Source organism: Anser cygnoides, chromosome 23 (genome assembly GCF_040182565.1).
Source record: "Anser cygnoides isolate HZ-2024a breed goose chromosome 23, Taihu_goose_T2T_genome, whole genome shotgun sequence".
Taxonomy (NCBI): Eukaryota; Metazoa; Chordata; class Aves; order Anseriformes; family Anatidae; genus Anser; species Anser cygnoides.
Genome location: NC_089895.1, coordinates 3699871 through 3727750, shown reverse-complemented (window position 1 = coordinate 3727750; position 27880 = coordinate 3699871). Strand labels below are relative to the sequence as shown.

The 27880-nt window shown below is 60.5% G+C and overlaps 1 protein-coding gene across 11 annotated transcripts in view; it reads right to left on the bottom strand.

Annotated features, from left to right (window-relative positions):
• Nucleotides 1–27880, bottom strand: part of CASZ1 (castor zinc finger 1) — a 279324-nt gene that overhangs the window by 74728 nt on the left and 176716 nt on the right. For 7 of the 11 annotated variants that reach the window (XM_066982071.1, XM_066982072.1, XM_066982074.1 and 4 more), the window contains one exon: nucleotides 23843–23928. In XM_066982071.1, the coding sequence (XP_066838172.1) occupies nucleotides 23843–23846 (4 nt within the window). In that variant the 5' untranslated portion in view covers nucleotides 23847–23928. Of the gene's footprint in view, nucleotides 1–10545; nucleotides 10717–23842; nucleotides 23929–27880 lie in introns of those variants that run through there. The other 4 variants (XM_066982077.1, XM_066982068.1, XM_066982079.1 and 1 more) reach the window with 4 other exon arrangements.

The following is a 27880-nucleotide window of genomic DNA, read 5'->3' as shown; positions in this document are numbered from 1 at the left end:
CTCAACACAAACGCGGGCTCGGCTTCAGCTCGCTCCTCACCCCACGCTCCCAACTGCTTAGGTCAGTGCGCGGCGCTTCGAAGTGCTGATGCCAGTGAAGTCGGACTTCCCCTCTTGGAAATGAAGAGAGTTTGGGGAGCTGAAGAAACGACACTACGAGGGGCTGGGAGGGGAACCTAACTGCACCCAAACCGTCGTTTGGGCATTCAGAGCCCCAAAGGCAGCGGAAGGCGCCAGGAGCCCAGGGACCCACGCAGGGGTTTCTCCTCCAGCTCGCTGCGATGCTTGGAGCTGCGTCGCGCCCGACACAACGGGGCAGCTGCACTGCTGGCTGCAGCTGCAGGGCCGAGGGGCTTCCCACTGCCGCGGTCATCAAGATGCTAAGGACAGGCTAGGGGAACATCCCGTACAGAAAAAAAAAAAGTAAAACTGCAGAAAGCCAGCTCGTTTCTCTCCTGCCCCTGCCGTACGGTTTTTAAAGGCAGTTTAGATCTTCCAGTAGTGAGACGGAAAGGCTGGAGCCAAATGCAGCGGTTCTGGAAAGCCGGAGAGCAGGCTTTACACCTCGGTCTCCAGCAGGGATGCGGCAGACGCTCACCCGGAGCCTGGTGACAGGGACACGTGCCCCTGCCCCAAGGACCCGCGAGGTCCAGGAGCCACCCCGAGTCCTATTCTGGGAACGGGAACAGCGCACAGGCCTCCCGCTGGCCTCGCGCCAAGGATAAAATTCACCCTCCTGAACACGGGCCAAGATGAGCTAAAGTGACTACTGACTTTTGTTGCCCAACTTGAGGCACCTTAAATGGGCCTATTTTTCAAAGTGTCACTGCTCGGCACGGCCGAGGACCGGGCCTCTCCGGGACGTGTAACGCTACGTGGCCAACCACCGCGGGAACCCAAAGACCAATATTCCTCACCTTTGGGACTTCTCCCAGCCTAGCCAGCCCTTCTGGCTTTTTTTTTTCCCTTCCCCTCCCTTCTCCTCACTCTTTTCTTTTGCAGCTTTTTATGAATTTCTCCTAGCTTTCCTCCCTCTCCCCCCCTCAAGGTCACGCCGCTCATTTCCACGTTGAATATTTACTCAGCGAGCCAGGTCCTTTCACAGGCGCTCACCACAAATATGCTTTCTGATAAAGTCCGGAGAAAAGAAACTATAAAACCCAAAGCAATGTCAGAAATAAATAATTTTAAAAATATATCCCAACAGGGCAACGTGGGGCTGTAAGAGGGTAAGAAACTGCACCAGAGGAAGCCAGCAGGTAAAACCCACTTGGAGCGAGTTTACATCATTTCCCTACATTTCCATGACTATTTCCTCGCTCTCTTTTCTTGTTTGTTTTTTCTTCCCCCCCACCCAGAGGCAGGACCCCTCAGCCCCCGGGTACATGCTCATTTGTGCCCCCCAGCAGCCAGCCCCCCCCAGACAGGCAGTTTTCAGCTACACGAAGTTTGCCCATTCTCCCTGTGCCACCACCTGGGAGCAGCCTGCACAAAGCACACCCACCGGTCGTGCCCCACTTCCAGGAACTGCCGGGCCCTTCGTGGGGACATGGAGGGAGTCCTGGAGAGTTATTTTCGTGCTTAATTACTAAATCAGCTGACAGAGCAATCCCCCGGGCTGTCTGAAACGAAAAGCCCACGTCCGCCAGCCCAGGGCAGCTCTCCAAAGAGCCCAGCCTCCCTCGCTGCTCCGAGACGTGGCGTGTTTGGTAAGCACCCAACGCCAGAGAAACGAGATTTGGCCAGCACAATGTGATTTGGAAAATCCCAACCTCTGGCTTAAGAGCATCCAAGGAAGTTTTTACATTACTCTTAGCGACATCATTTCAGCTTCCATCTGGCCGTCGGAGATGGCTACTGGCCCATCTGGGCGGCCAAACTGAGAAGTAAGGCTTTCACCCCACCTGCTCCCACCACGCCAAGGAGCAGGGACCGAGCTCCCCGGGGGCATCCACACGTCCCCAGGGAGCCCGACTTCTCCTGGAGGCTGCAGGATGCCCAGGGTGCTGCCTGCTGTCATGTTTAGGCTCCCAAGCTGCAAGTGCATGGCCGTGGTGCTTTGAGCAGCCCGTGCTGCTTTGCTGTGCTGGAGAAAACCATGCGGAGCCGCGCTCGCCGGGACACCGGCACCGCTGGCAGCGGTAGGAGCAGGAGAACCACGCGGAGCTATTATAAGAGCAAATGTTTGGGTCCTCCAGCATCATAGTAACTAAACAGAAACCGCAAGTTACAAGCGTTTCCAGACGGTCGCAACCCTGAAATAACACAGACTTGCAGAAACGCTCTGATTTCAAGTGCTTTCTGCTAACTCGGCGCTAGCAGCGCGGGGACGGCGAGAGCAGCCCGCTGACGGCAGCAACGCCGTCCTAAGTGGCAGCGCACGAGGCGGCGTGGCGGGACGCTGCCGGGGCGCGTTGGCAGCCGGTCCCCTGCAGAGGCTGGGAAGCCAGCCGGGTGTCACCACGCCGCACAGGCTCCGGCGCCCCTGCCGCCTCCCTGGCACAGCCGGTCTCGTCTCGCTGCGTGCGGCTCGCCCTCCCTCCCTCCCAATGCGCACATGGCTTTAATGTTTTTATTACCTGTTTGACTCGCTGCCTTATTGCTTCTCCTCTTAATGGGGCTGTAACCGTGGAAACGAGGAATAAACGGCCACCAGAAAATGAGATGATTAAACAGGTCACCCTGGCAAAACAAACTCCGTGCTCGCACAGCCCGGGCTGTGTACGGCGGCTCCTGCCCAGGGGCCGGGGGGAGAGGGCGGCGGGGCCGTGGCGCTGCGGGAGGGAGCGCGGCACCCACGTGCCTCCCCGGGGAGCAGCGCGCTCGGCCCCAGAGGGACGATGCTCCGCGCCACCCAGGGCAGGCGTGCGAGAAGCAGCAAGGTTTGCTCGGGGAAGGCAGAGGAGAGCGAGGACAAGACGCATCCATGTAACTAGGGAAAAAATAGCAACTATTATGAATATAAATAGGCTGGACTGAAATCAAAACACAAGTCTGAGACAAGTTGCTGTCCTCTGGTGTCCCCGCCGCTGGCGCTGCCCATGCCTGCTCGTGGCAGTCCCAGTGGGGCAGAGACCTCCCCTGCCCCGTTGTCCCACGGCCCCACGGCCCCGCTCCTTGCTGCCAACGGGCTCGTTGGCCAAGCTGCTGGGACAGCAGGGCCCAGCCAGGCCCACAGGCAATGCGGGACGTTGTGGAGCAAGTGCCTGGCATGTACCCGAGGTCTCGGGAGGCAGGGTTTGGCCACAGCCCTCCCGAGGGCTGGGGAGGACGCCGGTCCCCAGCAGCGAGGCCGGCAGAAGGCAGGGCGGCCGCCCGCGCGTCTGCGTGCCCCCGGGTGCTGACACCTGAACACCACGTCCCTCCCTCAGCCAAGCCGAGAGGCAGCACGGTGCAGACCGAAATGTTGTCGAAAACAAAAATAAAACCCCAAAATAAACACACCGCAATCAAAAAAGCACGATCCCAAACCATCATTCAAAGTAGCGAGGATCCTGCCAGCAGCCCCGTCCTGTCCCGACCTGCCCGAAGCCAGACTCGCTGGGTGCTGGCGGCCTGGGAAGAGCAGGCTCCCGGCACCAAGAGCAACGAATTCAGCAGAAGAAACTGGAACGGCAAAGCCTGGCGAGGTGGAGATGAGAGACAACTGCTTGAAGCGCACAGGCGAGCGGTTGTGTGCTTTCTTTCAAAAAAAACAGCAGGTGGTTTATGAAAAGGGCCCTATTCTTTATAGTAATTTGAGCCATATTTCATTGTTTGATAGAAAAATCATAATATTCATGACCTCCTTTAACTGGAAGAAGTTCACTCATCTGAATATCAGCCCACAGACAAATCGGGAAATGAAAAATACAGAGACCAAGATAATGGAAGGGAGGTGGAGAGGGAAAAAAAAAAAAAGGAAAACCAAGGCAGACCCAAAGACAGAATGGGAAGTCCAGGAGGGTGACAAAGAGTGAAGAGACTGTGGGAATGAGGAAACGAAGGAGGACATAAAGGAAAGCTATTTAGCAAGAAGAGTTAAATAGAAAAAGTCTGAGAAAAGCAAAAGACTGAAAACGCAGCGAGAGGGAGCTTTCTCTGAAAGTTTCCAAGCACATGGATCAACTCTGCAGAACCTCCGGAGCTCCTGTTAAGAATATTCAGATGCAATCACAAACTAAAATCAGGCCCTCTCCCCAGCCTCTGCTCCCCCACCCTCTTCCGACCGGGTCCTCCTCTGCTAACATCTGCTGCCTGCCTTCGGGACATGCAGATGGTAATTACTGCAGGAGCAGCTTCCTCTCCTTTCCCTGCTCGAGCGGGGCCACTCGGAAGAAGGCTTCAAGTTGTGGAAAGCCTTCAAGTTGTGGAAAGCCACCGCACGCCCCCGACCGTGGGGCTGGGGACGCGGGAGCCGGGCCCGTGCCGAGTCTGATGGCACAGGGGGGGGAAGGTGGGCGAAGAGATGAAGACGTTTGTCTACAAAACACGCCAACGGAAGGAGGAGGAAGATCTGACGCCTGCCCACATGGTTTGACCTGGCCCAAAGAAGGGAGGCCCGGGGAGAAGCTGGCTGGAGACGTGGAGCCACCTGCGCTGCTCCTGGTCGGGGCCGGGGCGGCGAGGAGGAGGGGGCAGCCCTGGGCGGGGAGCGGATTCATCCCGGCATGGTGCTGGCAAACGCCATGCGGAGAGGTGGAGCTGCTTTAATGAGGAGATGCTTCTATGACTCAGGCCTCAAAGGGATCGGGACTTTATTATTTTATTTTTCCATAATAAATTATGCCCTGGGATGCCAGGTCCCGCCGGGTTTTTCTGGAAATACCAGACAAAAGCTGGTGTTGCTAGCTGGCTTCTGACAGGTTCCCAGGTATGGAAGCTGACAGTTCCTGCTTCTTCCCCTGCCCCGGCCCAGCCAGTCTCGGCGGAGGGGCCTCGCTTCCGACGGAGGCCTCGCGCCTCCCCGGGGAGCCTCCTCGCGGGCCCACCACAGCCGCAGGGACGCCGAGGTGCCCGCGCTGGGTGCTGCCAGGAGCAGGCCGAGCTCTCGCACGGCCCCGGCACCGCGCCCCGGCTGCAGGGAGGAGCGCTGCGCCCGACCCGCACCCAGCGTGGCCGGCAGCCAGGCCTCCTCGCTTATCTCCATCACTGAAGCGCCCAGCCCTGGCTCTGGGCTGCTCAGGGGAGTGTGATTCTGCCCGCTTTATAGATCAGGGAGTTATTCATCCCACACCGAAGCCTCAGACTCTGCCGCGTCTCGCAGGCCTTTCTGGAGCTCCCTCGGTTGGGTTTGGGCTGAGCTTGGCCCCAGTTCAGCTCAAAGCCTGGCTCTGCAAAAATCCCCTGCACAACCACCTGCCTGCCTGCGGCCGCTGGGCCAGCCCAATGCCAAGGCCACCGCTGCCCAGGGACAGGCAACGTGCGGGGCACGGACCACGCCTGTCTCCTCCTGCTGCCAACGCCGACCCGCTCCTCGTCACGATGCCGCAGAGGCACAGAACCGGAGCGCGGAGGAAGGCGATGTCTTGAGAGAGCACCTGGAGGAGGCAAGGTTCAGCCCCAGAGCAGCCCCGGTGCACGTGAGCGTCCAGGAGCGTGGACGTGGGCGAGCGGCCGGGGCGATGCGCAGGACGGGGTGACGGGGACGTAGGTGTTGGGTGTGGGGAACACCTCCAGAAATGCTCCGGCGGAGCCTGGTGTTTTTACTGATTTCACAAGAGGCCCTGCTAAAATGTCACCTCTCCAAGAGCAAAACATGAGCACGGAGGTGAATCATCCTTTCACACCCCAAAACCAAGAATGGGTGGCAAAATTCTCTAGTGAGGCACCAAATCCTCAGGGGATTGCCATGAAGTGCACCCGGTGACTTCAGACTTCCCATCCTTTTTCCTTGTCTCTGCTTCTCCCCACCCCTCGCTCTCTCTTGCCAACCTACCTGGGCTGCTCAGCTTTTATTCCGAGCATGAAACTGCCCTAGGACTGGAAGCTTTAAGCAGTTTCCCAGCCTCCAGAAATTTGTTGGTTGTGTTTCTCCACGGCAAAGCAAACAGTTGCTTTGGTACCTGGCCACCACACCTAGCTCCCAAGTGCAATGGAAGAAAACACCAGGAAAGGCAGGAGAGGAGGACAAGTGAGGAATTCTTTGGGAAATTCCAACAAGAACGCACGTTACATGAGCGAAGCGCATGGTCTTGGTTCACTGTAATTACTTTTCCTCCGAAAGGCTCGACAGGATCTTTTACTTTCTGAACTCGCTATGGGAACAAAGGAGGGAAGCTGCTGGAGAACAGGGGAGCAGGGGCCAGGACCCCCCGGCTAAAGCTGCGCAGAGGAGGAGGAGAAGCCCCAGGGGAGCGCCCCCAGCCCAAGGACTGTCCCTATCCATGGAGGCTCTGGGTAGCCCCCTGGGGACCCTCTTGTGCCCTCCTGGCCTTGCCCCCCCAGGTCCTGTTCCACCACGCAGATACCTCCTCCCGTCCCCCGGCCCCCCTGCACCCCTCGGCGGGCCTGCAGCAGGAGGCCGACCGCTTTCCAGCCCGCAGGATCACCGGGATTAGAGGCAGCAAGTTTTTCTCTTGCTATTGATGTCTGTCTCCATCTCCCCTGCGAGAGGAAACGGAGCAACAAGGTCCTGGTCCAAGGGGCTCTCAATCCTCAAAATGGATTTTACCTGTCTCCGCAAGCCGCCGCCATCTCTCACCCCCCATTGCTTTCTCCCCGGGGAAATCAGTCTAAAAGGGGCTAATGGAACAATGTCCCTCTCTCTCCCCCCTCTCATTTTCTCTCTTTTTTTTTTTTTATTAGCATTTGTGGAATTTATTCCCAAACTCTCCTAATCTTTCGTACACAACCATTTGATTTGCATAACCCAGCCCCCTCTCATAAAAACTGGCTGCTAGTTTAATTAAAAAATGTAAATTTGCTGTCATCTCGGGGCCTGGTGAATTAGGACGACATCGGCATTTTTTATTGCTGAAGACGTCCAAATTGATCCAGTCCGCATTGAACCGGAGGGGAGGAGACGGTGCCGCGTGGGACTTTTGGCTGGAGGTTCTGCCCCTCCCCTGCTCCCAGCCAAGCCTCCTCTGCCCCCTCTTTGCCTGGCGAGGTGCGGCTGAGGACGAGGCCGCCGCTGCTTCTCCCAAACCCCAGCTGGATGGGCCAGCGCGGCCTCGGCAGCGTCAGCACCCCCGGGAGCTGAGCCCTGGGTGGCACCGGCGCTCGCCAAGCCCTGGGAACGGCGGCGGCGGCCCTGGGAGGGAGGGAAGGCGCCCAGCTGGAGGTGGGAGACGCAGCACCTCCCGTGGGACTTTTCATTACTTTCTGGGTACTTTCAACCGAGTTTTCAGAGGGAAACCTAAATTGCAGGCTAGGCGGCAGCCGAGGGGGATGAGCCGGTGGCAGAGGGAGAGCCACAGTGGCCACCGGGGCTCCCAGTGTGAGGACAGCTGAGTGCTCTGGAAGCACCGGGAGTGGGACAGGAGAAACCCCCACAAATTCCCACCTTGGAGAGCCCTCACTGACAGTGGCAAGTGGGAAACCGAGTGGAAGCATAAATAGTTCCCCAAAAAACAGAGAGAAACTGGTGGCACGGAAGTGGCACCTCAAATACTTGCTCCTTTCCAGCGGAGGTGCCAGTACCATTCACGGCTGGTTTCGGTGCACTTTGTCCCCCCCAGACACCGTTTTGCAGTGGGAGGACACAGCAGACCCCTCTCTGTTACACGGAACGGGACCCAGCGGGCCATCGGCAGGGCAGGGAAACAGCAGGGTAACTCGGGGACCCATTTTCTGGTCTTTCTGCAAGCTGCTGCTCTCCAGCACCCAACCAGCAGGAACACACCTACGGGCCTCAGCTGGCCTTGCAGCACACCCTTCAAGAAGTGCCTGGGCCCTGCTCAACACCGTGGTGGGCACATTAATCCCTGCCTGGGTAAATAATTCTCCTACAGAAGGGTCTTCACTAGGTAAATGTAGGCACCCGAATGCTTTGTGCCCACCAAACATCTCACAGGACTACGAGAGAGTGACCCGAGCACCCAAACAAACCGTGTGAGCCCCCGCAGACCATGAACTCTCACAGCAGTGACACCAACCTTGACCGAGCCAGCCTCTCGCCAAAAATCTGCACTGCCAAAAAAAAAAAAAAAAAAGGAAAAAAAAAGCTGGCACGAGCCCAGAGGAGGTGTTCCTATCTGCTGGGTGTTTCAAACAGCAATAAAGCTTTAACAAAACAGTCACAAAATAACCCCTTGCGTGGAAAATTAGATGTTTCTCAACCTCTCCACCATAGGTTTCTCGGTGTCCATTCTGAGATCAGTTCCTGTAATCTCATACCAAGGATAATTAGGCTGGGGAACAGTTTCCCAAAGGAAGTGACAGGTGCCCAGTCACTCAAGATATTTACAACCCGGCTTGCAGAAAGTCACATGGAGGGAACATCTTGCCACGATCCTGGGTGGATGGACTCGGTCCCTGAATTCCTTCCAACCCTTCAGCACCGTGAAAGCTGCCGGCCCTCCAAGGTCCGCGCAAGCGCTGCCTGAGCTGAGAAAGCCCTGGGCAGAGCAGACTGTCAGACCCCACGTACCCGGTCCCTCCGGGAGAGGAACCCCTCCGGACTCGCCTCTGCCAGCTGGCAGCTGGCGCGGGCAGCCCTCGGGCACTGCCTCCGGGGAGCCGCAGCCTCGGGGCTTGGAGAGGATTCAAGAGGCAGCGAGGAGGGAGATAAGCTGGCCCCAGCAGATAAGGGTTCGAGGTGGTGATTATGGGGCAGGTCTTTGCCCTGAGATCATGACAAGACGGGTTCACCCACACACAGACCGTAATGCTGACTTAAACAGATCTCCCAGATCCTCATTTCCATGGCTCTCGCTGGGGCCCTGGGTTCCCATACCCGAGCACCGAAACCCACGCTACCCGCACGGCAGTGGGAAGGACAAGCGCGTGGCTCTCCCAAGGCCACGAAGGGTCCCTTCTGGGGACACTCGTTGCCTGGGCTGACCCTTCTGGGGACGTGGGACACATCCAGCAGAAGCCACCCCACCTCCCCTGCCCAGCCCGCGGCACCAGGCAACTGCCGCCGATCCCATCTCCATCCCAGGACCTCCAGACGCTGGAGATCAGGGGCCGATCGCTGTTTATGACTCTTGAAAGCGTTCGCCCTCCCGCAGTTTCACCACATCCTTAGCTCCTGGGCCGCCCACGCAGCCTCCCAGCTCCTTGATCCGGGAGGGAGCAGCCGCACGCCCACGGCCGGGCCCAGGCAGAGCCGGCACCGTCGCGCCCGCGGGTGGCAGCGCTCCCCGAGCCGCTCGCGCCCTGGCATCGGGGAGATAGATAAATAAATCAACGAGACAGACGACGACAAAATTATCCCCTTGATCAAAATATCTGGGTACATAGTTCAGGCCCAGTCAATCATCAACCAGTTTATTACTATCGTAGTCCTTATTATAAAAAAAAAAAAAAAAAGGCACCACACACACACGTAGGCACGCACCCCGGTGCTAATTACCCCGACCGTGGCGCTCGCCAGCGCAGGCCTGGTTGGCCTGTCGCTGCCGTTTAGGTTTTTGGTGGGGGAGAAGGGTTTAGGCCTGCTGGGGCAGCAGGTACGGCCACACGAGCGGGCTGTGGCCCGAGGGATTCCTACAGCCCCCAAACTGGGGACGTTTCTGCGTTGTGAGGGGCAGGTGAAAGCTTGCCCCAGGGCGGCCACGGCCACAGGGGCCGGTGCCGGAGCCTGGCCTGACACCCGACCGAAAGGACCGAAAGGCAGAGGGGGTGGCTGAGGAAAGCTGGGGCCCGACACACGCCTGGTCCTGAGGCCTCGGAGCCCAGCGCCGGCCCCGGCCCCAGCCCGGGCGGCTGGAAGGGGTGGGGAGGTCCCGCACACCCCACACCGAAAGGACGAAAACAAACCCATCCCAGGTATCGCCCCGGTTGGAGAGGGGGGAAAAAAAAATAAATAAATACTCATTAAATGTAATAAGCAGCCTCCTCGTCCGACACTGCCTTGTCCCAAATAAATTAAATTCCTTTTCATTTAGACAGCGCAGGAACCTGACCGGCAACCTTCACCGGCGAGACGCCGGGGCTTAGGAGGGGAACGAAATGAAAGAGAAAACAGCCCACACAACTCACAACAAACACAAGCGCCGAGCCGCTTCAAAACCCCCGAGAACTTCCCCTCCGCATCCTCGGCCCGGGCCCGGCCCCGGCTGCCGGGAAGCGGCGGAGCCGGCCCGGGGCTGCGGGGCTGGGGGGGACCGGGGAGGGGGGGGGGGGACCGGGGCTCGGGGAGCGGGGACCGGGGAGCAGGGAGAGGAAGCCGACTTCCGTAAAGCGAGCGAAAGAAAAGCGAAAGAGGCTGCGGGGCCCCGGCAGCACCTGGCGCCGCCCGGCGAGCCCCCGGGAAAAGTTTTGGGGCGGGGGGGGGAAAGGGACGGAGCGGGGCCGGCACCGGGATGGGGACGGGCACCGGGGGGGGGGGGGGGGGGGGGACCGGGACACACGCACACACAGCCAGAGCCGGGCGAGGGACAATTGTGCTGTACTTACCATAGTCGGAGAGCCGAAAGCCGAATTCACTTAAATAATCAACTTTCATAATACTTAATTAATACCTAATTGCGGCTGATTGCTCCCGAATAACAAGTTGTTACAGCCCTGATGTCATCGCCGTGCCGGTCCTCCCCGAGTCACTCGGGCAGCGGGGCCGGGGGCGGGCACCGGGCGCTGCGGGAGGCGGGGACGGGGACGGGGCCACCACGCCCCCCCCGGGCCCCCCCCGGGGCAGGTGCGGGGCCGGGGCCGGGCCGCGGCGGGGTCACCCCGGGGGGCGGCCCCGGGGGGCGCGGGGGGCTCCCGGCGGGGCAGGGGAGAGGGGGAGGGCGGCCGCGGGGCCCGGTTCCTGCCCCCCTTCCCTGCCCGGTTCCTCCCCGGTTCCTTCCCCTACTGGTGCCCGGTTCCCCGGCCCCGCTCCCTGCCCGGTTCCTGCCCCTATTCCTGCCCGGTGCCTTCCCCTATCCCTGCCCGATTCCCCTGCCCGATTCCTTCCCCTATTCCTGCCCCCTTCCCTGCCCCGTTCCCTGCCCAGTTCCTGCCCGGTTCCCTGCCCCTATTCCTTCCCCTATCCCTGCCCGATTCCCCTGCCCGATTCCTTCCCCTATTCCTGCCCCCTTCCCTGCCCAGTTCCTGCCCGGTTCCCTGCCCCTATTCCTTCCCCTAATCCTGCCCGATTCCCCTGCCCCGTTCCCTGCCCCTATTCCTGCCCGATTCCTGCCCCTATTCCTGCCCGGTTCCCTGCCCGATTCCTGCCCCTATTCCTGCCTGATTCCCCTGCCCGATTCCTGCCCCAATTCCTCCCCCTATTCCTGCCCCCTTTCCCTGCCCCGTTCCCTTCCTGGTTCCCTGCCCCGTTCCCCACCCGCTACCCCCTCAGGAAATCACCTCCGCACTGCGCCGAGCCCCCACCACTTTATTATTATTATTATTATATTTTTTTTGCAGCGAATTTCCTCATTTTTTGTTGCTTTATTTTTCTAAGTGGCAAAGAATGCGAGGGAGGTTCTAAGAGGCGTGTTGGGTAAACAGAGATATAAGGCTCTTTCTTTAAAACAAACGAACAGATTATTTACCTGATTAAATAGGTATTTTGAGCAGGTTGGAGGCTGTTTTTGGGAACACACCGCGCTTGGCTCCGCGGGCTTGGCAGCGCGGGGAGCAGCCGTGAACTCGGGGCTCCTAAATCCCTTTTATGAGCAGAACTCAATGTGTGTGTTGAAGGAGGCCAGCGCCACTACCCCCCTGCCCAGACGGGGAAACTGAGGCAGGGGTGAAGGAAGGGACTTGCCGAAAGCAGCCGGTACCGGCAGGCTCCGCGCCTGCAGCTCGGCCCCGACGCGGCTCCGGCAGGCCCACAGCGCCCGGGCGGCACGCCGGGCCGGAGGGCAGGCAGAAGGGAGCGGACAGGGGGTGTCGTTCACAAAAACCACAAGTATTTTGGCTTCTCCCGGAAAAATCTAAACAAAGCCTGGTGAAAAGGGGCCGGGCCGGGGCCAGCAGTGGCAGCAGGAGGCACGAGGGCCCAGGCAGAAGCGAAGGGCCCGAGCCGAGCCGTGGCGCTGGGCCACCGAGTGAAGTCAGGCTAATGTGAGGCGGGCGAGGGATCAGCACCACTGCCTTGTGACCCTGCCACCTCCTCTGGCCAGCACGGGCACCTGGCGCTGCCTTCCACGTGCTGCCCATCCACAGGACACGGTGACAGGGACGTGGGCCCAGCCAACGTCACCCCGGTCCCGCCGGGGCCTTGCCCTGCTCCCTCTGCCCGAGCAGGCGCTACGGCACCTGCCGCCCAGCGCCCGCCCCGGGAGCGCCCGTGGATAACCGCCGGGTCTGCGGCAGCTCCGTTCGGGCCCAACGCCTCCGCCAGGTGCGAGGCGTGTGACAGCCACCCCGTCACCTCGCTGCGCCCCGCGTCACCCAGCCCTCTCCACGTTCACTTCCACGAACTCCGCGCTCCGGGGATCCTCCCGCTCGCCTCCGCCGCTCCCTGGGAGCTGTGGCGGGGCCGTGCCGCCGCCGCCGCGCGCACGCGGCCCTCTGATCATACCTGTTCTTCGACACGCACCGGCCGAGCACCTCCACACGCCGGGATCCAAACCCTCCCCGCCCCTCCCAGCCCCATGCTCCCCAGCAGGGAACACCACGCTCTGCCCGCTCCCCTCAGCCGACACACACGCGTGCCCCTCCGCCGCGGCGCGTGGGACCCCCCCCCCAGACCCCAAACACACCCCCGGCATCCCCTCCGCCGGCTGCCCACCGTCCTTCCCACTCCTCCTGGCGGGAACAACTCGCCGAGGTGTTTTTTCAGGTGAAGTCCACGCCCTGCAGCTGACGCAACGGCGAGGCCCGATTTCCTATCTCGCAGATCTCCAGTCACAGGATCAGGTTTTATTTCCCCATCCTCCCTCCTTTGCCTCTTACCCAAGAAAAGGACGCTCTTCCCCCTCTCGGAGGCTCCTTTGGGGACCCCATACCCCTTCCCCAGGGCGGTACCCCCCTTCCCTGCCATCATCCCCCCGGGACACGAAGTCTCTCGGGTCCCCGACGGCTCCGGCCACCCCGTCGCTGGCAGCCTGGGGCCGCAGCACCCCTCGCCCCGCCGCGGCCGGAGCCACCCCAGCGGCGGCTGCCCTTCGCGGCAGGTGAAGCGCTCTCTCCTCGTCCCTTCCCACCCTCCCAGGGGCGTCGGGAGCTCTCGGTAATTAATGTTTGCCAGGTGCTCAGAGATCCTCAGATGAAAAGTGCAATGGGAGGGGGAAGGATGATTAATTTATTATTATTATTACAGTTTAATGCTTTCCCCGCAGACGGTGTGCCAGGGCTGAGCAGGGGGTGAGTCACGCTGATATGTGGGACATCCCCCTTTGTGCGTCTCTTTGTTTTTTTATTTTTTTTTTTTTTATGCTGAGCCCATTTTCTTGGCAGTTTCTCCCTCCCTCGCTGGAGCTGACCCCGGGGCCCGGGGCCGTGCTCTGGATTCATGTGGGCTCAGGGCGCTGGCTCGCAGATTGCAGGTTGGAGATCTGGCAGCACCGCGCTCCTCCTCCTGCTCCTGCTTGGGGAGTTTATTAGGCAAATGCTCTTGCCCTATTTCTGTAATTTTGTTTGATTTCTGTTTCGTCAAGGGAGGCGCCCGGAGGCCTCGGGGCCTGGGCGGCAGGAGCAGACAATCCGTGCTTTCTTTCCCTTTCCTCCTCTTTCCCTCCTTCCTTCTCAATTCAGTTTCAATCACATTATTGGCACACGGCGCCCCGCGAGCATTGCCAAAGCGGCTGGGCCGAGCCTCCGTGTGCCGGGCGAGGCTCTGCTGGCATCGCCCCGGCCAAGTCCTCCCCCTTGGCGTCGCTCGAGCGGTCTGACACCGGCTCCCCCCGTGTGGCCACGGCTCCTCCAGCCGCCCCCAGCCCCCACCGTTTGCCCAACGCTGCCCCTCTCTTGGCCACTGCGCAGGGCAGCGACTGCAGCCTTGCGCGTCCTCCTGCTCCGCAGGGGCCCTGAAGACTTGGGGGCAAGGAGTGGCAGGGGTTTGGATGCGCTACCAATTAACTGCAGTTTACTACAGCGATTAAAAGTGCAGCCTGGGGATTTCAGGGCGAGGAAGCGAGGGGATAGTCCTGCCTGGGCACCGCGGCCAGGGCAGGTCCTTGGCACTGCAGAGCTCTGCCTGCCAAGGCAGCAAGCGCCACCCTGGGCCAGCCCTGAGCTGTCCCTGCAAAGCCCCGAGCAGCACGCGGGGCAGTGGGATGTCTCCGCAGCCCCACGGCACCACGACCCGAGGGCAGGTCCCAGACCGGGCAGAGCCCTTGCTGCGGGGCACGGGGCACACGCAGAACCCAAGGGTGTTTTGTGTCCCAGGAGCCGCGCGCCAGCCTGTCCTGCACGCAGCAGGGGCGGTTTCCATAGCTGGGCTCTGGATTTGACTTGGGTCGAGCAGGAACGGAAGCAAGAAGGAGCAAGGGCAGAGAAAGGAGACCCTGGGCTGCACTCGGCGGGGACCTGCTCCTCCGGGACATGATGGGAGCATCCCCACGGCGGGGACTCTGAGCCCCTCACGCACGAGCCACGGCGACGAGCGCCCACAGGGAGCTGCCCACGCCACGCCACGCGTGCAGCCGCGCGGGCTGGCCCTGCTCGTGCGACGAGGCCGCCGAGCATCGCCGCTACTGACACAGGGGACACGCCGGTGGCTCCACACAAGCCCGGGTGCGCGCCAGCGCCGCGTCCGCGTGGGACACGAGCGCCCGTGCGCGAGGACACGTGCGCGGCCGTGCGGCACTCGGGGCCCCGCGGGAGCCCTGGCCGAGGCCGGCGGGGTGCGGGGAGCAGCGGCGGGCGGGAAGTGTGAGGCAGACGCAGCGATTGCATTACTGCAGGAGCCCGGGCTGGCAGTGCCGAGCTATCGTCCCCGTAATCCTGTTAGCCAGCAATCTCCATTCCGAAAGAGCTTCATTTCTTTGTGAATATTTGTAAACTAGATATCTAATGGAAAATTATAGGAAAATTATAGTGAAATTCATGACGAAGAAATCCGATTAGCCCTAATTCAATTATGCCATCTTAGCCCACACAGCACATTTCCCATTTTTTTCCCATAAATACCAATGCCAGGGGTCCGGGTAATCAAATAAAATTGAAAATCATCTTCCCATTAAATTCAATTAGCTGCAATTTCTAAAGCCTATCAGAGATTTTAATTACTAAATTATAAAATTCTCCAATGCTAAATTGAAACTAAAAAAATTGCACATCCTTGTGTTTCAGAAGAAAAAAACCTAGCAGAAACCTTGAAAAATACCCTTCTCCTCCCATCAGCGCCCACGTGAGCACGGGCCTGGGGAGGCTTCATCAGAGGGCTGGTGGTGGAGGGACGCGAGCCAGGCCTGGGGAAGAAGGCGGCTACCTGCGAGGGAAGAAGGCAGCAGCGGAGACCCGAAGCCCAAATCCAGCCCCAGGCACAGCACCACGGGCCGCAGGAGGGCCGGGGAGAGGCTGGCAACCTCGGCAGAGCCTTCGCTCCCTGTTCCCAGCCGAGCTCCTCCGTTCGAGCTGCTTCCCCGCTCCTCCGCGCTGCTCTGCCAGGAGGAGCGACGTGCTCCCGCAGCCGGCTCCCGGCCCGGGCTCTCTAGGAGCTGAAACGAGTTTTGCCTGCAAATGGGCTCCGTGGGGCAGTCCCTCGAGTCTCGGTGTGCCAAACCCAGGGCAGGAGAGCTGGCGATGCCCAGAGGGAAGCAGGAGGGCAGATGCTACCTTTGTGCTCCTGATAAAGCTCCTTGAATAATAGCCATGCAAGCCTGGTCCTGACAGTGAATTAAGGGAAGCTGGAGCCCTGAGCAAACCGATTTAGCTTGGAGCACTACTCCAGCAAACACGTGGGATGTTCGGGAGCAGGGGGACGTGATCACCCTCCCCTGATAGCGTTCACAGAGGCACCAGGCAGGCAAGCCCATCCCTGAACTCTTCTTTATTCAACAACCAGCCCAAGCAGGCAATGGGGGAACCGACAAAGGCTGTGCCTACAGATGCTCTCTCCCAGCCCTGCATCCCCGGGGACCACCACGGCACAGCCAAGTGTCGAGGGGCAATTAACTGTGCGAACAAGCAGTGGGAGGAGAAGCTCGGCTCTCCAGTCACAATACCTGACCCTCCGCGAGGCAGCGAGGGAGGATTTTCTGACACCGCTTTTATGCCGGAGCGCACTTTTGTGTGGTACCCTAAAGGGTTTATTCATGCGCTACCAGAAACGAGCCCAGTTTCTAGCGCGTTTCAGCTTTAACTAAGAGCTCCAGCTGCCCCGAACCAGGCCGATACTCGGTTTAATTTACTGGGCGCCCGAAAGTTGCCAGCAGGGAGTTGCCCGCAAACAGAACAACAACAAAAAAGTTAATGATCTGGGCTTTTTCTTTAATAAATAGGCAAACTGGCTGAGCCGGATTGTTGGCTGGGATTCGTCTCCCCTTTATCACCCTGGAGCTTCTGTGACACATTCTCCAAATCATCAGCATTTTGCAATTTGAGGTCGTTACCAAATACTATTTTTTTGCCAAGGAAGGGAGAAAAATAAATTAATAATTAAGGAGCCCAAGCAGGGAGAGGCTGCGGGTTGGATGGCGCTGCCACCTCCGCGGGGATTGCTCAGGCACCTGGCGCCCGCCCAGCGCGCACCTCGGTCGCCGGCTCACCCTGGAATGTGGGGCTGGCACCCGGGCGCTACTGGATTTTACTACGAATTAATCAAAGTCTCTTCTGCAAACGTCTAACGCTAAATCACCGCTGGCTGAGCTTCAACTGCGATTCCCCCCGTTGCGGGATTCGGCGCAGGGAGATTACCAGCTCCAGGTGAAAAGCTGAAGGGGCTTTCCTCGCTGCCGATCTCCCCGCGCTCCGAGGCACCAGCCTCTCCCAGCTGGAAGGGGAAGAGATTTCCTGCAGCTCTTCTCCCGCTCGCAGCAGGTAGCCGCGCAGACGCTCCAGATAGGCTGGGATAAATCTGTCTGTGCTGCCTGACTGGAGTGTGCTTACACCAGAGAGGAATTTGACTTGACTGCGAGCCTGATGCACACAGCACAGGACTGTATTGGCGGCGCGAGCCTCTGCGCCCGGACGCCTGCGTGGCCGTGGGTGCGTCCCCGTGCGGGAGGCCAGGAAGAGCCGTGAGCCCGCACGGCACGGCACGGCACGGCACGGCATGGCACGGCACGGCATGGCACAGCACGGCATGGCATGGCACGGCACGGCACGGCCACACACTGGTGCACACAGCCGTGCACAGCCCCGGCGCCACCCATGCGTGCAGGGCCGTGCGGCCGGATGCTGCGGGGCTGTCCGCAGCCGTGCGGCTGTAAATTTCTCCGTGGGCGCTCGCGGTGTGTGCCTGCTGCCCTTGTCACAGTGCTTGTGGTACCAAGCCACCCTCCCCGGGCCAGAGTGCTGCGGCCGGTGCTCAGCACGGCCACGGTCCACGTCCCCGCACTGCTCTCCAGAGACGCAGCGCTGCCCTGAGCCGTGGGTGAGCCGTATTTCCCTCTCTGCACTTCGCCTGTCTCAGAGCCCTCTCGTATTTTCAGTGCTCACCAGACCGTGAATTCACCTTCATACCAGTTACAGGGTTATTTAGCTTCTCCCGACGCCAATAACCACCCCGCGCTCCCTGGCAGCCCAGCCTCCTCCCGGGGGCGGGCAGGGTCCCCTGCCTCGGTGCCCCCCGAGCACACCCAGCAGGGGCACAGGGGACAGACTCCGAGCAGGACACTGTGCCCTGGGACACTGCTTGCCCACCGGCAACCTACACTGGGAAAAGGCAACGGCAGGAGAGCTACAAATGGGATGGAGGGGAGGAAAATCCCCCGAGACAACAGAGAACGGAGCAGGGAGGGCACTTACAGCGGGTTTTGGCCCTGCACACCCCGCAAAGCAGCGCTCTGCAGCACTCGGCACTGGTGTTTCTCCCTGAAATCACAGGGAGCAGCTGGGGAGCCCCGTGTAGCCGCTGCGACACGGCTGGGCAGTGCTGGGGACGGCCTGCCCACGTGGGGATGCGCCCTGGTGACGTGCCGGACCCTGCACAAGGAAGGGCAGCGAGCGGCCTGTCCTCTGTCACGAGGAAACCTCCCTCCCTCCCTCCCTGGCCCCAAGCCACCCTGCCGCTGGCTCTGCTGCGGGCTCGCTCCCAGACCTGCGTGGCACCTTTCTGGCAGCCTTCCCCCCACCGCCAAGCGCCCGTCCCTTGGCATCGGGTGCACCAGACGAGGAGCATGAGCCCCCGCGGGGCCTGGGGTGTCTCGTGCCCTCTGCGCCACCACTGTCCCCAGCCCAGGGGACGAAGGCTGTTCGATGGACAGGGTTCCCTCTCTGTTCCTGGGTTCTTGGTTCCCTCTGTGCTGCTGGGACGGAGCTCAGAGCGGGCACTCGGCTATCTCAGCACCGCTGTGGTCTGGGGTAAAGCTCAAACACGGCCCCACTTCACCACATGTGCACGGAGACATCCCCACAAGCCCAGCGTGTGCACGGGCATGGGTGTGCACACAGAACGGGGACGGCACGGGTCCAGGAAGGGACTCGGGGTGCCAGCACTGCTCTCACCCCTTATCTCACACTACAGGAGGACCCAAAGGGAAGGGGAAAGGGCAGAGCGAGGCAGCCACACTGGCACGGGCTCATCGCAGCCACGCTCCTCAGCCGGGCTCCCCGGGACAGCTCTCACCCCTGGGCTTCTGCTGCAGCCCCGCTGCCACCCGAAGCCGAGCGGGGGTCCCGGCGGAGCCGCCCGCGGTGCCTCACCTGCCCCGAGCACACCCCAGCCTCCCGCGCGCCCATATCGCCATTAAATAAAAGCTCTGTGCAAACAATAGATCAATAGAGCCCCCGCCTCTTCGGAAGGAAAACAAACACCCGGATCACCGCAAATTAGAGAATGTTTCGCTTCACTTCATCCAAACAGGCTGACAATTTTTTTGGGTTGTTGCCACGGCGACAGAATAACACAGCGTTCAGCCTGTTGCAGAACAATCAATTAAGTTAATGCCTCCGAGTGCCTGTTTACTCTTCCATTTAGGAGGTGCTGCTCTCGCTCGCTCTTTTCTCGCTCGTTTTACATTTCTCATCCTTCTCTCCCCGCTCCGATTCTTTCTCTGTTTAACCTAAAATAAAGTCCCTCCCCTCAGCCACCTCCTCCCGGCTTGTAAGGAGCCTCCCACTTTTCTGAACGATCACCTGGAATAAAGTTTCTTCCTCTCTTTGACTCTTGCCTTTCTTCCTTTCTCCCCAGAAAAGCAGGAAGAAAGTGGGAACTTACCCCACCTGCCCCACACAGCCCGACCCCTCGCCCGGTGTGCCCAGGAACCTGCAAAGTTTGCAAACGCCGGCGCTGAGCAGCCCTGGGGCAGCCCGGGGTGGAATCCCTCCACCTCCCAGGAGATGCTGCAGAGCTCTCGAGCTACAGACCTCTGAAGTTGTCCGAAACCCCACCACTGCCACTGGTTTTCACACCGTGAGCCATAACCAGAAACGAGGACCTGCCTTGTTCTAAGTGCTGGATAAAAGAAGACCTATAAAAGGGCCTTAGGGTCCAGGTCTCATCCTACGGGCCGTGTTGAATGAAACTTGTAAGTATGTGCTTGGATGAATTCGGCTGAAGCAGAACTCAGCGCGGTGCTCGAAGCACGCTGCTGAACGAGGCTGGGCCACTCTCGGCGGGGCACCGCTGCCAGCAGGCTGGGGCAGATCATCGCTGCGGCCCTTTAAAGCAAGCAGAAGGCAGAGCCTCCCTCCCGGCTGGCCCTGACCACCAGCCTGTAACGCTCGCGTGTGCTCGCCGCCGTTCTTGCGGGTTTGTTTGCTGCCTCGCAGCCAGCACGAGCGGTGACACTTGGTGGCATCACCCTGCAGCCGCTCTCCCGGCAGCCCCGCTCTCCTGCAGCTGTCCTGCAGCACGTTACACGGTGCAAAGGGCCCTGCTCTGCCATCCTGGGGGAAACGAGGTGCCAGAAGTGAAAGGATTTATCCGAGGCCAAGCCTGAGATGTAATTCAGGGCTTCTGCCTCCTGATCTCTGCACCCTGGTGCTGCCCGGTACGGGCACGACGCTCCTACCCTTCCATCTTTAAACCCCCAGGGAAGTGTCCATCTTCCCCAAATCCACATCCACTAAAATTATCAGGAAAAGCAAAGGCAGACACGGTGGGAAAGCCCCCCAGCTCCAGGATATTGCCTTCTCACCCTGCAACCGGCAGCAAGTGCCTGGGCGCGCAGCCCCTGTTAATTCAGCACGGCGCAGGCGGGACAAGGCTGCAGGAGGGGAGCTCCGAAACAAGGCAAAATCTCTGGCGTGGGGTCAAACCGGCCCCTCTCCTCCCGCTCCCCCCGCAGGACCTCCCCGACGGCCAGGTCCTCGCACGCCGGCAGTGCCACCCCGCGCAGCAGCGAGCGGGGCAGTGCCCACCGGCGCGCTCCCTCTCCCCTCCCCGGGAAGTTGTCAGCAGAAGCTGCTGGAGCAGGGGCTCGTTGACTGCTCCCTGTCCATTACAGCCCAGATTATAAGCATATTGCACAGTGCTCTCTGCACGGTGCTGGGGAAATCCAATACGCTGAAAGGTTAATGCAATCAATTAGGGTGACAAGGAAGTAGAGTAAAGCCTTCCGAGTAGATGAAAGGGAGAGAGACGGAGACAGAGAAAAGCAAAGAGAAGCGGGGGGTGAAAGGAGCAAAGCAAGGCGGGTGGGAGGAGGAAGAAGAGGGCGCGCGGGGCTTGTGCTATAGATGGCGAGGTGCTGGGTGGCCATGGCCGTGTCCTGCCCAGTGAGGACAGGGTGCGGTGGTCCCCAGGGACAAGAATCCCCTGTCCTGGATTTCCCTGCCCTCTGCTGCAGCGTGCACGGCCCTACTCGAACAGCCGCTGCCCAGCCTGTCCTGCCACCCATCCTGCCCGTCCCAGGGCATGCAGCCCAGGGGACAGCCCCAGCCTTCCCCGCTGGCCCAGACGTGGCTCTAGCTAGCCCAGCCCCTGCTCTCTGCCCCCCGCCTGCGCCGAACTTCATTAACCTGGGCGGACAGGTCAGCGAGCGCGGCCCCTTCCTACCGCGGCTCCCGCTTGCGCGCGGCCCCGCCGAGGAGAACGTGACACCAGCTCATTAGGACAAATTATTACTCTATAACCCCTGCCGCAATGTCCCTTAATATGCCTATTTAGCAAGAGACAAGTCCTGGTGGGCTCCTCGCCATTAAAACAACCTCACAAATCACCAGAGGCACAAGCACCGCTGGCGGTGCCGCCGGGGTGGCCGTACCCCGGCGGGGACCAGAGGGGCTCAGCCTCCCCTGCCGGAATGGGGCCCCGGGTGCCGCTGGGGCAGGCGGGGAGTCACCGCCCGGCCCTGGTGTCGGTGCGACGAGGTGGGAAATCCGCTGTAGGAGCGAGCTGGGATGGCTGCTTGGAGCGCTGGAGCTGCTTCGCAGGGCCCCTGCCTCGCTCTGCCCTCCAGCAGCACCGCCGGCGTCGCGTTCCACGCGGAGACCTACGAGACTCCAACGTTTCCTCCGCTCTCCCCCGAAGTCGGTGCCTGGCTGCAGGCGCTGGGATGCGATGCTGCCCGCTAGCTCCTCGCAGGTGGGGAGCAAAGCCCGGGAGGCAGCTCAGGGGCCGGCTCCGTCCGCAGGCGCTGCGCTCCCTCCCCGCTCGCCCCTTGCACATGAAGGCAGGCGGCTTGCACCTTGCGGGGAGGACGGGGCTGCGGGCTGTCTGGGGCTAATCCAGAGATTACGGAACCTCTGCAATTCAGGGCACAGTGCGTGAGATATCACAGGGGAAGAAAGGCGGGCAAATGTCAGAGGAAGGCTGCTGCTGAGCAGGGAGGGCGAGCGTGAGGAAAGCAGGCTCCAGCCTGACCCGCAGGAGAGGGGAAAGGGAGGAAGAAAAGAGGGAATCACATAAAAACTGCACCGACGAGAAGAGAGGGAGAAGGGGGAAGGAAGCAGAGCTGTGCCCGGAAAGAGTGTGTGAGAAATAAATGCGACGGAAGGAAGAAAGGAAGGAAAGTGCCAAAAGCGTGTGAGGCTGGGCACAGGAGAGGGCAGAAGGAGAGCGAATGGACGGAGGAGTAAGGGACCGAGAGAGAAAGAGAGGGAGGGAGGAAAAGGAAGAGAAAAGAGCAAGAATAGCCACGCAGCAAGGAGCACGCGGGCGAGGCCGAGCGCTGTAACCAGGGTTGTGAAGCATGAAAAGGGAAGAATCTGCCTGTTCCTTTCAGCGCTCGGAGCATGGCGCTCGGTGCTGACCTACACTGTGCCCGGCTGTGATCACGTTTTCAGGGCCACTGCCTGCCGATCCCAAACAATGATGGGGAGCCTTTGAAGTCAGAGAAAGAAGCCGCAATGTGAACAGGGGACTTTCTTTTTTTTTTTTTTTTCTTCTTTTCCCCCCCTTTTTTTTTAAGGGTGGGGGGTAAGGAGGGAGGAAAAGGAAGGGCTGGCGGGGCGGGGGGAGGCTGGGGGAGAGGTTGCGAGGACAAAACCGAGAGTTGCTCTCAGCGGGGCATCCCGAAACGCGAGAGACAAAAAGAAAACAAACAGTTTATGAGTAGGGCACATGCTGCCTGTGTCTGCGCGCCCCGCGCTGCCGGCCCCCCGTGCTCCCAGGGAGGCTTCTGTTCCCCAGCAATGATGGATGGACGCGCGGGGCCATTCAGGCCCCCGTGTTACAGCAGCGGTATTTACATAACACTGGCCTTCCACCGGTCACCTCTGACACTGCCCGGCCCGGCTCGGGGCCCCCCGGCCCCCAGGCAGCCCCAAGCCCCTCCGATCCCGCTCAGACCCAGCCCGCCAGCTCCCTGCGCAGGACCGTGGGGTCCCCGCTGCCACAGGGACGCTCTGGGTGCAGACACGGGGGTGAGCGCCCCCAGTGCCTCTGAGCTGACGTCCCCGAGGGCAGAGCACGCCCAGCCTCCCCACACCACTGCCACGTCTCCCCTGGCCTCGTCCTGGGCTTGTCTTGGTGCCTGGGGAAGGAGCGGAGCCACGGGAGAGGAGAGCCTTGGTGGTGCTGCAGGGGGTGCAGCCGGCGGGGAGGGATGGGGACTTCTCAGCAGGTGGCACAGGGACCCACCTAGCACATGGAGATGAGGGTTTGAGATCCCCTTTTGTCTCCCGGGGCTCTCAGCCTCTGAGTCTTCTCCAGCACCAAGCCAACAGCCAGCTCTAGAGACCCCAAGTTGTTGGGTTTTGAGGTCACACAGAGCGGGAGGGTGCAGGTAAGGGCAAACCCAGAGAAGTCAGGCTTCTGCTGGAGACACGGAGCTGCTGCCACGCCGCCAGCACGGTGCCGCAGCCTGAATGGATAAAAATGTGCCGGATGAGGAGGGGAGCGCGCGCATCGCCGCCTGAAACTGTGTGTGTGTGAACTGAGCTCAGCAAAACCTGACGGCGGACAGATCGCATCCGATCCCCCGACCGGCCCCTCTCCACCTCCCACCAGCCCGCACGGACGGACACGAAGCAGCACGCTCCTCACACAGCCCTCACGCGCTCCTCTGTGAAGACAGAGGTAGCAGGGAGGATGTTGAGGAAAACCCAAAGTGACAAGATCGGGTGCCCAGAACAACTGCTGTACAAAGACAAGGACGGGATTAGGACACACACGGGCCGTGTCTGCGTTAGACCTTCTTCTCTTTGCATCCCTCCTTACAAGTGACGCAGGTCAAGTCCCAGAAGCTCTAGTGCAGACACGGCCGCAGAGCAGACCATGGAGTGTGAGAGACACGCAGAGGAAAAGAGAACCCAGGAGGGCGTAGTGACATACCCATTGCAGTCTGAAGTCTCTCCTACCTTTCGGAGATTTCAAGGCCTGGTTTCTTGCCTGGTTTTTAGCTCTAAATTCACTTCATCCTGGGGAGGGAAGAGAAAGGAGATGGTTAGTGCACACAGCTAGCACCCGAGGCACACCTGACCCATAGCCATACCCCAGACACTCGCAAAAGCCCCAGAGCACCCCAGCGGGGCCAGCACGGGGCACCCGGATTTCACCAAGTGCCCTGCTGCTCCCGGCTGCCCTGTGCAGCGCTGTGCACGCCACGAGACACCCGGTGCTCCGGCACTTCGTGGCGCAGGAGGCACCTAGCAAGGGCTGGGCATGATTTAGCAGAGAGAGAACAGCTCTTAGAGGCCTGGGTCCTGCTCCCCAGGCACCACGGCAGCCCTTGTGCTGCTCAGCCCCCGCACATCCAAGGGTGCCCTCTGCTCCGTGCCAAATTATTCCCTTCGCAGTCCTCCCGCTTCCCCTGCTGACCCCCAGAGGTTCACCAGCCCGGTGGGCAGCCTCCCTCGTGTGACTTGGGGGGCACAAGGCGAGGGGTGCAGGGCAGGGGCCCGAGGCGCTGAGCTCCCCCATCCCCTCCTCCGCGCTCCTTCCTTCCCAGAGAACGCGGAGAGCGAGGAGGGAAGAGAAAAAGGGACAGGGGGAAAAAAAAAAAAAGGTCACAGCAAAACACATGAAAAGTAAATTGAATTATTTAAAACCATATGTTCCAAAAATGTGACAGAGCATAAAAGCCGTGCCGTGAGACTTCCGGAGGGGGTTATCCCGCACAGCAGGGCGGGAGGAGAGCTCGCCCCGGGGGAGGACGGTGCCACAGCAGCCAGCCGGGGACTTCCCTCTCCCAGGGCTGGAAGGTGGCAGGGAGCAGGGGGGGCTTCACGCTGCGTGGCGAGGGCGCCTGGCCCAGCCCTGCCGTCTCCGTAGTGCCAGGCTGCCGAAACAGCTGTCACAACTGCCCGCGACGTGGCAGTGAAACGAAAAACCAGCCCGAGGTCAGGCACGGGGAGCCGGCGGCTGCACCCGGGAGCCCCGGCCCCGGCTCACGGCGCGTGTCCCTCCCCGGGGCACAGCAGCGTGTGACCCGCTCAGCCCCCTGGGGACGCCCCGCAGAGGGTGAAAGTGACGGGGACGTGGCTGGGGGAAGGCCGTGCTGCCGCTGCTGCCTGCCCCTGTCCCTAGGGACCTTGCTGCCCCGTGCCGTCACTCGCACTGCCACGGTGCCAGCGCGCTGCACCAAAGATAGATGCGGGGTGCTGGCCGGGACCCAGAGCGGGCAGGAGCTGGTGACATGTCCCAGGCGGACGGACGGACGCGGAGCAGAGGCAGCTCCCGGGGTGTAGAAGATGTGCAACCAGCTGCCTCCTTCCTTCCCTGCTCAAACCCCAGGGCTGGGCAGGCTGAGGGCAGGACTCACAGCTCCCCAGCTTGGGATCCTTCTCCCGGCCGGGCACCCTCTCTCCTTGCCACCTTTTTCTTCCTTTTATTCTTTCCTGCTTGCTCCTTCCATTCTGCCGTGCTCCTTTTTTCTCTCTGCCTTTTGTCCCCCCCCTTCCCCAGCTCTCTGTATAACTCTCCTTGCCTTCCTGGCTGTGCTCCCTCACCCCCGTGCACGGTCAATTCTTGGGTTGGAGTTTTTAATTGTTTTGTTTTTTTTTTTTTTCTCCCCTTCTTTCGGCCGCAGCTTATCAATGATGCAAGAGGAATAACGCCAATTTACTTAGAATGTGTAATCCCCAAATCAGATTGGGGGATTGTATGAGGCAATATGACCTTGCATATGTCTCCATTAAAGCCAGCCAGGCCTCCTCTTGTATTCTGTGTTCCCAGTACATATTTAGACAGATAACGCTAATTGTACTTGACATGTCCTCTTAAGGATGGACTCTTCCCTCCCCCAGCTCTGCCTGCTTCCCAGCCTGACAATGCGCCAGAGCAGAGCCCTCTTGCTCGCAGCGCGGCGTGGCACGGCACGGCACGGCACGGCACGGCACGGCACCCACAGGGCCGGCCGGGTGGGCACACGGTGTTGGTGCAAGGCATCGGCTGCCCCGGGCTCTCCTCCCCGCCTGGGCGAGGTGCAGGGGTGGGGGAGCGCTGCGGGACATCGCTAATCCCCGATTACACGCTGCCCCCGGGACAATCTCGAATTCTGCAGGAAAACGAGCAGCGCGCTGCCACCTCCATGGGTGCCGCCGCACCCTGCCCCTGCCTGCCCACCTCGTCCTGCCTGCCCCTGCCTCCTCGCCTCCTCCCTGCCACCTGCTCCAGCTCCCCCTGAGCCACTGAGACCGAGGGGGCTCCCTCCCGAGCCGGGGAGAGACAAACCCCGCATGTCCCCACTGCCCTCTCCGCAAAAAAATGGGCTCCCCGGTGCTGGGACAGAGAGGAGCCGCTCGCCATCCCCATCCCCGCAGCCTCCCCGTGCCCAGGGAAGGGCTTCCAGCCCGCAGCGCCCGGCTCCCGCACCTAGGCACCGAGCTCCTCGGGTAAATATTTATAGCTGGCCACTGGCCGCGGATCCCAGCTCCAGCTTCTAGGGAACATCATGAAGAAATCCAGACCTCCCTCAGCCCCGTGCCCGCCTCAACGCAGCTGCCGTGGAGCGGCCGAGCAGGACGCAGGAGGAGCAGGAGGAGGAGGGAGCTTATTCCAGGGAAACCAACGGATCCAAACTCTTTGCCAAAGTGGACTCGTTTTTCTTTTTTTTTTTTTTCCTTTTCCCCTTGACACAACATCCTAATTCGACTTTTTCAGTATCTTTCCTTCAACAACCTTTTTTCTTTCCTCCCCTTCCTACCCGGCAACTGCGCATTTATTAATTCATGAGGCACTAATTAGTTCTTTGTTTAATTTTGTGTTAAACAGACTGACCGGAATGATAACGACTTGCAGCGTTGCATTACGGTCCCCAACCGCCCCTGTTTTCTGACAACAAGGGAGCGCAGTGAGACTGGCGTGATGAACCCCAATTCCCACTCCAGTTGCACTTCATTAAGTCAAAATGTGACAAGAAGCTTAGAGAGCAACTTTCAGATCGGATCGCACATAACAATTGGGCAGGAAACTTTCCGGGGGGGAAGCAGGAGCGGCGCTCGCAGCGAAGCCTGGCACCGCGCGCAATTCCCCCGCGCGCCCGCCTTAAAGGAGCCGGCTCGGCCGTGGGCGCTGGGGAGGAAGAGGAGTGGAAGGCAGAAGGCCGAGCTGAGCGTGTGGCAGGGCGGGTGGCAGAGCTGCTTTCTGCTCCCCTCGGTCGGATTTGGCACCAAGGGATGTGCCAGTGCTCCGGGTGGCATCATGCCGATGCTCCGAGTTTGTCGCTCAGTGCCCTCGGCTCCCCGACTCAGTTTCCCTCCCCGCGCTCCATGGTGAAGCAGAGGTGATCCCCAGCTGCCATTCAGTCGGCATGAGCCACACAGCTGTAACGGAGCTCAGCAAAGGCAGGGGCTGAACACTGACACCCACATCACCGAGAGCTCTGACACCGGCAGAGGGGCGGCCGCCCTCGCAGGGAGGGAGCCATGCCTTCCTCTCACTTTGCACAGCGCCTGATGCACCAGCAGCACTACCGAGTTTAAAAATCGTCCTCATCAGTCTTATACTGACACTACGCTTGGCAAACGCTGTGCAGGATGAGCTCCTCAGGCCTCGAGCTCCACTGAGTGCCACGAGTGCCCCGTTAGCAGGAGCTACGGCAAAGCGCTGGCCTGGCCCGAGAGAAGCAAGCAGGGCTCGCCCCTCGGCACCAGCCAACATGTGAGTGGCAAACGGATGGCATGGAGTTGGGGTCATCACCAGGCTCAGCTGGATCTGTCCTGGTCTTGTCGGCACACGGCAACTCCTTGAGCCCTTTTGGCTCACAGAAGTGCAGCCAAGTGTGGACAGCTACAGGGAAGCGAGAAGGGTCCTAAAGCTGCTCCCTGAGGGACAGGGTGCGAGGCGTGGGAAGGGAAAGCCGACTTCCCAAGCACTCCGGACATGGAAGCTTTGCAGCATTTCTAAACATCTTCTGCCACTGCAGGGACG